Source organism: Atta colombica, unplaced genomic scaffold (assembly GCF_001594045.1).
Source record: "Atta colombica isolate Treedump-2 unplaced genomic scaffold, Acol1.0 scaffold83, whole genome shotgun sequence".
Taxonomy (NCBI): Eukaryota; Metazoa; Arthropoda; class Insecta; order Hymenoptera; family Formicidae; genus Atta; species Atta colombica.
The window spans coordinates 1382597-1394998 of NW_017259576.1; the positions used below are offsets into that span (position 1 = coordinate 1382597).

The 12402-nt window shown below is 34.4% G+C and overlaps 2 protein-coding genes across 2 annotated transcripts in view; one reads left to right on the forward strand and one right to left on the reverse strand.

The window, feature by feature from the left end:
• LOC108692914 (60 kDa SS-A/Ro ribonucleoprotein-like) overlaps positions 1-978 on the forward strand; it is a 4972-nt gene extending 3994 nt beyond the window's left edge. Inside the window, exons 7-9 of the mRNA XM_018201489.1 lie at positions 53-456; positions 718-852; positions 963-978. Coding sequence (XP_018056978.1) covers positions 53-456; positions 718-850 — 537 coding nt within the window. The 3' untranslated portion in view covers positions 851-852; positions 963-978. The remainder of the gene's footprint in view (positions 1-52; positions 457-717; positions 853-962) is intronic.
• Positions 979-7240: 6262 nt separating this feature from the next.
• On the reverse strand, positions 7241-12212 carry LOC108692969 (heat shock 70 kDa protein cognate 3). The gene is made up of 6 exons (XM_018201564.1): positions 11786-12212; positions 10357-10502; positions 9829-10249; positions 9270-9635; positions 8695-9098; positions 7241-8575 (listed from the first exon to the last, which is right to left on the reverse strand). Exons 2-6 carry the CDS (start codon positions 10479-10481, stop codon positions 7921-7923), a joined length of 1971 nt encoding a protein of 656 aa, XP_018057053.1. The 5' UTR covers positions 10482-10502; positions 11786-12212; the 3' UTR covers positions 7241-7920.
• Positions 12213-12402: the final 190 nt, after the last annotated feature.

Below are 12402 nucleotides of genomic sequence, written 5' to 3' on the forward strand. Positions count from 1 at the left end.
TAACAATAATAATTATTACAATATAATAATTTTTATATTATAATAATTATAGAATATACAACCTACGAATTTGCGCTACTTAGTGACAATCAGCACAAATAAATCGATGGAAGTAAGCACCTGGCAAAATGGTAATATGACCGGGATCGAGACGGCTGCTTTGATTGCACTGATACTTTTACGTTCCGAAGAGAACGTTACCATAGCGACATTTAAGAATGTCGGAATTTATATAGTGAATGTTTACAAAACTGATTCTTTCGAAGATATTTTGAAAACTTTAAAAACAGCACCTTTAGGAAGTTCCAATCAGAGTAAACCAATTTTGTGGGCCAAAAAACAATCTAAACAGTACGATGTCTTCATTAACGTTATAGATCAAATATTGCAAAAACATGATGAATCCCAGGAAAATCTAATATCGTATAAAGAGCATCTAAATCTTCCTGATACAAAGTAAGTGGATATTTCTATTTATTGAATTTGAATTTCTTAAATTAAAAAGAATTTTTTGGATTATCTAAAAATTTTTTTTCAGTACACAATTTAATAAGATTTTTATAATATTTTTATTTTAATGTATTCATAAATATAAAATAAAAAAATTGATGTTTAATATCATATAAAACAAATATTCAAATTGCAAAATATGTCTTGCAATAATAATTTCAATAGTGCTATAATACAAATGAATATAAATCTATGATTTTTCTACAGATTGATCACTTGCGCCTTATGCTCTTCTTCACCATATCGTAAAGAACACTATGACCGACATGTCTTGACGATCAACGGTTTTGATGCTACCGTACCTAATGTCATTGAGGCCTTTGCAAAGGGTTTATTTTAGATGTAAGAAAGCACCATTTAAATTTCTATTAGTAAATAACATTGATTTGAAAACGATCACACATTGATTGCTGACAAAGTTACTCTAACACTTTTGTATTATATTTTTGCAGGAGATTCTTTAAACCATATTTCTTCAAAAAGTCACGAATGATCAACCAAGAAGAAAATTTTATCCTAAAGTATTGTTTCGATATGAAAATGAAGAAGAAAGAAGCATATGGCAATTTTGGAAGTCAGTGATGAGAATTTATCTGGTTAGAACAGATTTTTCTTCAAAACTGAATTTGATTAATGAGCATACTAATGCAGAACGTGAGTGATAATGGAGAAAAATTACAGAAAGAGCTTTTAGAAATTACTTAAAATAATGCCGAATTTTGGAATTTAAACTGTCTCGCCTTTTTCGTCAGTTCCAAACGTCGGCTTGTTTGCATATCCATGACTGAATCAAATTATATTTAATTTTGCTATCTGTTAATTTTTTTGAGAATATCCAATAGAGTTTACTTTTTAAAACATACTGTAAACAGGGACAGTATACTTTTTAAAACATACTGCAAATAGAGAGATAAACGAAGGTGATTGAGAAAAGTGATCGTGCACTATAATTGGCATGTAGATGGTAATATTAATATTTACTACATGTTCTTAGTGTTAGGAAAGAGCTGTGTAGCATTTTCCCCTTTGTTAATAAAATGATTAGATATTTTTTTACTCCTATTCGGATTTATGACGATACAATTCAAATAATTCGGTAATTTTATTTTTAGCAAACACAGTATCGTATCGATCCGATTATATAAGCAATATATAGATTAGTTATGGACTATTTTTATTAAACTGTTGCACATGAAATCTCAGTTTTATGTTAATTATTTTTTGAGATATGCATTTAATTATAATCCCTTTTCTCTCTCTACATTTGTATTTTAATATTGTATATAAATTTATACATCTAAATCAAGTCATTTATACATCTAAATCAAGTTTAAAAAATCGTATATTATATATAAAGCACGATTTATTTAATATATAAAACTGTCAGGTGTTTTACTATTTAAATCTCAGTTTTAAAAGAGATTTTCTTTTATTTGATATATAATTATCGTAATACATTATAACGTCGTTCTTATAAATTAATAGTCTCAAACTCACGCTATACGCATGCACGCACTCTTCCTCTCCAACACACACACGCGCACGCATACAATTTTCTCTTTATCTTCCGAAAAGCTAAAACTCCTGTAATTGTCTTTATCTAAAAACTCAGTGCGGTCTGCAAAAGGTAGTTAAGATTCTGCCATAAACATTAATTAAAATTAATTTCTCTATCTCCTAGTTTTATAAAGATACAGAGAATTGCTTAAATAACTCGTAACTTAAATCTTACTTAATTTTTAATGTTTATAGGAACGACCTGCAATTGTTATTTGGTTTTTATAGATTTCACAACTTCACTGTAAAACTTTGAAACTCGAAGTTTCATATGCAACCGTAACAATCTTATTTTGAAAACTAGGGAAAAAGAATACAATTCAATAGTCCTATATTTCAGTAGTGCATTACGCAGTGAAAAAGTTTAGAATAAGACTGTATAACGGATACGAAAACGCGTATCTCAAATAACATACGGTGCATTTTTTGACTAATGGTAAAAAAAATCTTACTCTAATATTATTAATTGCTTGCTTGTTTCTGGTTGATGCTTCTTCGTAATAATGCGTATAAATAACGTGACCTTATTAAAAAAAAAAGTGACACGCTTCTGGGACCGATGCGCTTCTGGACGGTTAAATAATAATCTAAAATAAGTAAAAAAAAAAGACAAAAAAAGAAGGAAGAAAGCGGAAGTCGTAGAAGACGATGAACATAGGAACGTTGAAAATTTTCCCACTGTGATATGCATTTAGCCCCAAAGAGTTATAGACTTACATTAGTATAATTTTACTGTTACTATCTCATATTTGCCATATCCAAAGTGAACGTGAGACAAATACTAAATACACTACTGAATAATACTGTGATACGAAATACATTGTTGTTGTTCAAACTAGGGAAATGGTATTTAAGTGACGCGGCCAGAAGCGCATCGTGTTTGATATTTGTTGAGTCTCTGCGCAAATTAGCGCGTAAATTTTTTGTTGAAAATTTTGTATCATATCTCGCGAGAGAGAAAAAAATGGGCTTTCGATCTGAGGATTATTGTTATCGGGTTTTTCCCTCGTTTCTCGCATGAGACCACGGAAGCACGTACCTTTTTCATACACATTGCTAAAAAGTACAGCGTGGATGAACTCTCAGGTCTTCGAAACAAATTTGAACTAAGTGCTTAACTATTCACCTGTTCTTTGCAGCTGTCCCTGATAATCTACGGATCGAAAGCTGCCAACGTAAATTCTATTTCAATAGACAGTGTTCCGAAAAGAATATATAAGTAGACTATTCTTTAAGCAATCTGCATTTTGCTCCTGATGAAAATAAAACTAATACTACAAATTGAAGTCAGACTTTTTGACGAGTTAGGCATGAAAAAAATTAAATTTTATTATTAGTTCTCAAGAGAAATTTATTTAATAAATCAAGAGGTTTAGTTCTTGATAGATTTTAAAAAGCAAAAGAAATCAGTTCTATATTTATCAAAAGGCATGTGTATTTTAAGATTATATATAGCGATTAAAATACATACTAATTTTCCAGATAGAGATTTTAAGCAAAATTGTGTTTGCAACTCGGCAAAAGAAACCGTAATATTACGCATAAGTTTATTTTTAAGAATATTTTAAAAGATGGTTCACGTTAATGTTTGTTATTAATCTCGGTTGCGCAGCGTTCCGCAGAGATTTTTGTATAAATTATAATTTATCGGGAGTGAAGTCAGTATCTTTTATGCTGGACTATTCCTACTCGAACTTCGTATTTTGGCGAGCATTCGCGCGCTTAGAGAAATTATTTATACACTTACTGCACACACCTTGTGTCTAAATCGTTCAGTGTTAGGAGAGAAAAAAATCTAGCGCATTTTTTTACGAAAAAAAACTTCTTGCGTGAAAGCAAAACTTCTTTCAGAAACGAAATGTCTAGTTACTAAACAAGAGTTTAAGAGTATATATGCTACGAACATATATAGAGTAGCTCAATGTATTCATTGGCATTAGCAAGTAGGCATTACAAGTATTTGTATATGTACTGGAGCGTATTGCGATCGGAAAGGATTCTCCGCACTTCATCTAAGCTCTTTTTTACAGATGCGTTTACAAGAGTCGACCAATTTAATTCTAAAATCTCTCAATCTCTCTGATAGCAATCTTATTATAGTACAAGCAACCTCCAATTTAATCGCATAGCGTTACGCGAAAATTATATTAGTTATAATATATTAAATTTAGCTGTAATATCGAATAATCGAGAATCGCGAGATTCGAGAAGTAAATCTAAAATCGGAATCCTTTCCGCTTGCGGTACATACAGATATATGTATTCATTAATACTACTATTATAAGAATATATACGTCCGAAATATGATATAGACTGGCATACTGAAGAAAGAAAACGGAAGAGAAAAGCAAAAAAAAAAGAGGAGAGAAGGAGAACAGTACAGCCAGAATCTGAAGAGAATCACTTCTCCATGCTGTTATTTCACAGTTGATTTCAAGATGTGCTGTATAGTTGAAGAAGAAGAAAGAAACAATATGTTGAATGTGTTCATGCTAGAAGAAAAAAAAAAGAAAATATTTACCACGTAAGGGGAGAAAGAGAGAAGAAAATAGAAAATTCCGCATTATGTAGTTATTAAAAATGGGAAACAAAGGGATGTAACGAGAGATCGAGAGACACTCGTCGGATCCACCGCGGCACCAAGTGCCACGTCACGCTACATTCTTGCAGTTCGCGATATTGAAAGAGGGACAAATTTTTGGCTTCCTTGCCGAAGACGATTCTCCGAGGTTCCGGACTGATTATTGATTTCGACCAGGAAGCACGAACAATATTTATCCGATACTTATAGTATTTTACGCGCCGCTGGACACGCATTATCAACCGTCTCTCGGAATAAATGTCGGTTGACCGCAAATCTGTATAGGACTAAGAATTGGAGTACCACTCCGTTTATATTAGCGGCATTTCAATGTGTTAAGTTATTAAAAAAAAAATCGCTAGCGCGATTATTGTTCGATTTGATTCCACACGTACTTCCAACTATCGGAAGTTACATCTTGCCTCAATTGTCCGCAGATTTTTTTTCCAAGAAAAAATAATCCGGTATGCGCGGACGTTATTAATCAGCCGAAGGACTTCCATTATTTTTTTTAACGTTCTTTCAACGTTCTTTTTCGCATTTCTTCTCGGTCATATGCAGACTTACGCTTGACTAAGGTATACATAAGTACGAAATAGCGTCATGTTCCTTAGGATTATATACACGAAACACTTATAATTCCATAATTAGTACACTGTCGCTTCAACGATCTAGACAAAAAAATGCTCAATGCCCGTTGTTCGAAGTTTTCGATGCAAATGCCAAAAATATATATAAAAAAAAAGAGAAAAGAGCGTAATCGAAGAACGGAACGATATTCAATTCTACATGTACAAACCGCAATGAAATACCTCGTTACTTATTCTCAGTGTAAAATAGCAAAAGCGAATTGTACTAACTCTGCGAGTTACGTAAAAAAAAAAAAAAGAAAGAAGAAAGAAATTGTCCTTCTGGTTCGTGATTCACGCACTGAATGCCTATCTTTTGGCCTTATCTTTTTACATACGAAAATCCTGTAAAAGCGAAAGAATCGATTCACAGACAAACAATACCGTTCACTCACTGCTACCTGTTCGATAGTTTTTTACGTTTCGTGGATATCTGAGGTTTTGAGATTTTTAAGAGATTCCCCGTTCAGTTCTCAGTACGCACACTGCGATCTCGTCAAACCCCATGCCTTTATCGCAAGCGTTAGTCAAAATTTGTGTCATTGCGGCCAGTACGCGTAGTATCTCCTCGTGCTGTGAAAGAGATCAGTGTGTGATGAGAGATAAATCTTTAGAAAATCTCAAAGCCTTTTCTTCAGAGTTCCACACAGTAATCGCAGCGCCCGAAATTGTATCTTGCTGCGAATTGATTTCAGCGTTTTTTTTTTCTTTAAGGATAGTATTATTACATGTAGTATTATTACATGTATTACATTCGTAAAGCGAAGTATATTACTCACAATCAGTAATTATGGTACATCGGAATCTGCGGAAACAAAAAAAAAAATTGTCGCATACACTAGCTGCGTGAGAAAAGTTTCGAAACAGACCATGAATCGAAACTTTAAAAAAATTATTTATTTGTTATTTTCGATTTCTATCATAAATTACGAGATTTTGATTTTAGACTTTATCAAAATTAATCTATGACTGTTGAAATTCTTCGTAATATCTCTCACATGTTTTCGGAAAGTGAAAATGTATAAATAATCGGCTAAATAATCGTTTTTCGTTATGATTATTTTCAATTATTTATCAAATATATTTATTGAATACATAATAATTTAAAATTATTTATAAATAATTTTATAAAATTAGATATTGTTAAAAATTACGAATGTTTACTTTTATATCTTTGCATCGTAAAAAAATATTTGATAATTATGTATTTATGTAATATTATTCCATTAGGTCCTTAAGGTGTTATTACAATATTCAGTAAAGAGATAAAGCACACAATAGTTCTTTTGAAGTTTTATTTCTTCATAATTCGAAATCGTGAAACTTTTCCAACGCAGCCAACAAATTTCCTGACACATATACGCGTGAAAAACATCTATCGTGCGTGATTTCGATATTATTTTTATACCTAAGTAAATTTGTGAAACACTGTAAGCCCAACGATTAAATTGCTCTGAACAAATTAACGTCGGAGTTTCACGAAGGAGCGAATTATGTTATTGTCATTATGTCTGTTAACGGTTGTATTTCGATACACAATATAGGCGAATTAAGATATTATAGGGAATTGATTATGTCTACAAATTCCGTGCTGTTTTTGTTACGGTATGAACTGGATCCTTAAATAAATTTTCTCAAAACAATCTCCCATTGTATTTATTTTAAATTAGAAAATGATTAGAGTTGTAAGCTTCGATTTCAAGTGGAATCTTATAATTTCACTTTTTCACAATTTAAATACTTTTATTTTCATTTAAGACTAGAACAACTTGCATTAACGCTTTATAGAAAAAGTATAAGACATTTCTACATGATCAAACGATATTTAAGGAATGTTTTAATACATTATAAATTAGGACGTATTTTAAAAGTTCTTAAGGTTTTCAAATATTGGTGTATATTGAGTCTCAGGATCTCAAGATATAGATCGCAGGATGCGGATGGTCGAATATCCTGTCAGAAGTTACGGTTTACTGAAAAAATCTTTATTCTTGCGTTACTGATACACATATTGTATTCAAGCGTAGACACGGCTACATTGTACATAGTACGATGTAATTCGCTGGCAGCAAGCCGTCTCCGCGCGCTTCACATTCACTCTTGTTCAATCATACATACACATACTCACAAGTATATCTTCAACGCGCTTTGTTTGCAAATAATCGATCGTTCGATTATTACACTTAGTGGGGAAACATACAAAACAACTCAAAATAAATTAACGATGCCGTGGAGTCAGTATGCTTGTATCGCAAGGGGAGAAACGAGCGCAATCGAAAACGTTAATGATATCGAGAAATCGTCAGATTTCTCGATATCACTCTAACATTTTCTCGCACTTCTCTCGAAATGTACGTAAGACTTATGAGACGAAGACTTGTATTCCCACTGTACATTTAGCTTCAAACCGCCTTCCTTAACCTAAGTCTTAGAGTTATAAGATAGTCTATGCTACATATTATCTAAGTAAAACTTAGAACCAGACAGCCACTTTCAGCTAAACATACGGCGAGAACATAATCTCGCGTGTGTACCACGCTCAGCCTCTCATAATGTATATCAACACTTCTGTAAAGTATTTGCTCGGAAGGCGAGTAATCAGTCTAAACCGCGAACCGAGGTGAGCGGGTCGCCAGCTTGCAGTTAAAGTTCGTCCCTCATATCGTCGTCCTCGCCGCCAGTGGGTGGAACACCGCCGCCCGCGCCCTGATAAAGTTTGGCGATAATTGGCTGAACGATATCGGTGAGCTCCTTCTTTTGTTTCTTATACTCTTCTGGCTCGGTGTCCTGATTGTCCTCCAACCATTTGATCTTCTCGTCGATAGCCTCTTCCATAGTAGCTTTATCCGCCTCGCTCACTTTCGAGCCGAGTTTCTCCTTGTCGGCTAATTGATTCTTCAACGAGTATGCATATGATTCCAGATCGTTGCGCGCTTCTACACGCTCCTTTAATTTCTTATCATCGTCGGCGAATTTCTCCGCGTCCTTAATCATTCGCTCGATGTCATCGGGCGTCAAACGATTCTGATCATTCGTGATGACAATCTTCTCGCGATTGCCAGTGCCCTTGTCCTCAGCCGATACTTGCAGAATACCATTGGCGTCGATCTCAAAGGTGACTTCGATTTGTGGTATGCCACGTGGTGCTGGTGGAATGCCAGTCAAATCGAATTTGCCAAGCAGATGGTTGTCCTTGGTCATAGGACGCTCACCCTCGTACACCTGAATCGTGACAGTGTGCTGGCTGTCAGACGCTGTAGAGAAGATCTGAGATTTCTTCGTCGGAATAACTGTGTTCCTACAAGAAATAAAGAATATCGTTTTATTTCAAGAATTCTTTTGATTCAATCAGTCAAAAATTTAAATATTTAGATTCAATAATATTCTTAAAAATACTGTTTTTGTTTTCGTGTTTACCTTGGAATGAGTTTGGTCATTACACCTCCAACAGTTTCGATACCCATGGTAAGAGGATTAACGTCAAGAAGTACAATAGCATCGGTATCTTGTTCTCCAGAAAGTACACCAGCTTGTACAGCGGCACCATAAGCGACAGCTTCGTCAGGATTGATGCCTCGTGATGGTTCCTTGCCTCCGAAGAATTCCTTAACCAATTGTTGAACTTTCGGGATCCTAGTCGAGCCACCAACTAAAACAATCTCGTCCACATCCTTTTTGCTCATATCAGAATCCTCCAAGACCTTTTGCACAGGCTTCAAAGTACTACGGAAGAGATCCATGTTCAGTTCTTCGAATTTGGCACGAGTCAATGTCTCGGAGAAGTCCTCGCCCTCAAAGAATGATTCAATCTCGATCCTGACCTGTAATATGAAAAAGTATATTAGATTGATGAAAAAAATACAAATACATATATAATAATTATATATATATATATATATGTAATAATTAATTACATAAAAAAAGCAAGAAAACATTTCAAAGATGGAAATAGTAAGACTATAGATAAAACGTATAAAAAAAATATTATATACCTGGTGACTAGCACTAAGTGCTCGTTTGGCTTTTTCGACTTCACGACGCAGTTTCTGAACAGCTCGATTGTCTTTGCGGATATCCTTGCCCTTCTTCTTCTTATATAATTTAATAAAATGATCCATCACACGCTGATCGAAATCTTCGCCTCCTAAATGAGTGTCACCATTAGTGGCAACGACTTCAAACACACCGTTGTCAATAGTGAGCAAACTGACGTCAAAAGTGCCACCGCCCAGGTCAAACACCAGTACGTTTTTCTCGCCGTCTTTTTTGTCCAAACCATATGCAATTGCAGCGGCAGTCGGCTCGTTAATAATTCTCATTACGACCAAGCCAGAAATTGTCCCAGCATCCTTGGTGGCCTGTATCAAAAATAAAAAATTATGTTTAAAGATACATCAGAATTAATTTATTACGATTTTTTCAATAAAATATTTTGAGAGATTTAAATAGAATATTAATTTCTTTAAAACCTTAATAATAATAGGTATTTTTGAACTATACGATCTTTTTTTTAAGTTCAAAAATAATACTAAAATATCGAATAGATCTCACCTGTCTTTGTGCATCATTGAAGTAAGCCGGTACGGTAACTACGGCGTGAGTGACTTTCTTGCCAAGATAGGCCTCGGCGGTTTCCTTCATCTTGCCCAAAACCATAGCCGAAATTTCTTCTGGCGCGAAGACCTTTTCACCTTGGCTGGTCTCAACTTTAATGTGCGGCTTATTGTTTTTCTCGATGACCGGGAATGGGAAGAATTTCACATCGTGCTGCACAGTGGGATCTGACCACTCACGACCGATCAATCGCTTAGCGTCAAACACGGTGTTTTCTGGATTCGTCGTCAATTGATTCTTGGCGGCATCGCCGATCAAACGTTCGCCGTCATTAGTGAACGCCACATAAGAAGGCGTGATTCGATTACCTTGATCATTGGCGATAATCTCCACTCGACCGTTCTTGTAAACCCCAACACTAAAAACATATACATGTTATTAATTTATTAATCATAAAAAATGATAAACTATCGTTTTTCTGTAGATTATTTTTAATAATACATCATTATGATAATGTATATTCACCAAGAATAAGTTGTACCCAGATCAATTCCTATTACTGTACCAATATCCTCCTTTTCTTTGTCCTCTTTCGCAATCGTGGCGACTGCTAGCAGTCCCACTATCAATAGACTTATGACTCCCTTCATATTGCTTTGTATGAACTATCCCTAAATCAATAATCACAGGAAGTCATTAATACACTAATAAGATTTAAAATTTTATTAAAAAGACGGAAGACACTTTATAAAAATTAAAAACTATTATAAATTTTCAACCAATAAGAAATAAAACCCAACAAAGCTGGATTTTTAGTGTTTAAATAATTCGGTGTATATACTACATATCAAATCCTACGTAGTATATAAATTTACACTGAATTATTCAAGCATCATAGATCCAATTTCGATCGTTAAGGATTTCTTTCATCTTTCGGTTATGTATTTACGTGTACCATCCAATAAAATTCTTATTGTTTATAATAAATTTTATTTATAAATGTGTTATTGTAATAATACATTAGTACTTATTAAATTTCGACCATCTTTTATATTGATTGTCATAAATATTTATTTTTATATATCAATTATTAATTATTAAATGTAATGAATTATTCATAAATTATACAATTATAATTTAAAAATATAATTTGACATAGAATGATCCTTTTCATCTATATTTATATGAGAATAAATTGATTAGGAAGAGATAAATTTTGAAATAAATTACTTGTAAAGCATTTTTGTCATTTTTCGCCTAATATATCATTGTAATCACATATTTAGACGTCTTAAGATATTAGGTTTATATAGCTCTAATATTCAAGATAGAATAATTTTCTAATTTCCATAAAATTATTATGATATTCGATTTATCCCGTGGAATAACAAATAAAAAAACAAATTAGTTTTTACAAGCATCATTAGTATTTATGAGTCAGATGACTTTCGGCTCGGTGGGCAAAGTCACACGTCATCTTTTCGAAGAGATAATTCCAGACGCTCCAGAGAAACTAAAAAAATCGTTCAATTATCGCGGTTGTTGGAATTTAACACCCTTTTTTATCATACAAGGCTGAGAAAGACGCGGGAGTTAGAACTCGTAACGAACAAATCAAACGTGGCAGAAGGTCTTCTCGCCGCAGTCTCCAAACGTATTAAAAAAAAAAAAAAGAAAAATATCGTATCGTCGTTGAACAGTATGCGGGCAAAAAAAAACGCGAGAATATGAAGAGAGACGTCGTCGTTTGCGAGCGACAACTTCAGATTGACAGTGAGATGACAGTGGAACACCCGGAATTCCTGGGGGAACAGAAATTCTGGTTCGAGAATCGAACTCCAGTTGCTGTCGGTATGTGACGGCGACTTCGACAGAGTGGAATGTCTCGACGGTGACAAATGAGACTCAAAAGAAAATGTTTAGCTCGCGACATTCAAAAGGAGAATTCACTCACCAATTGGACGTGTGTCTGCTCGGTTTCGTTGAATGTTCCTCGCGTTCTTCACGAATCTAGCGATCCTAATTCTCTCTCGGTGAACGGTAAAACGACGACTGACACCGACACCGATCTCGGGGGCCGGGATATTAACGGGAGTGTTACGTCGTGGCCGACGCTGATTGGCAAGGGCCATCCGGTCTCAGCGGAAGGAGGTGACGCTGATTCGCCGTCGTGTATACAGTTGGCCGCGCCTCGTTGGCCCACGTCATGGCTGTCTGGTTCCGAAGTCTTCACGCGCCGCCGCGATTCGCGGCCGGCCGATTAGATATGGTAGGTGGAACACGTGGACGCCGCACCAGCGAGCGCTGCATGACGCGCCAGGGGCGAAACCATCGTACTCATAACCCCGTCCATATGTTCTCTCTTTCACTCATAAATAATCATCTCGAAAGTAAATATCTTCTTGCATCATAGTTTTGCGTCAATGTTTATATTGCCGTATGTGATATTTTTAAACAGATTAAACATTTTTATTATATTTAAAAAATGGATAAATTTAAAGTTCTAACAATCTATAATAATCCGAAAAAAAATGTTTCATATATAATTATATATAATTATATGAAAAATTG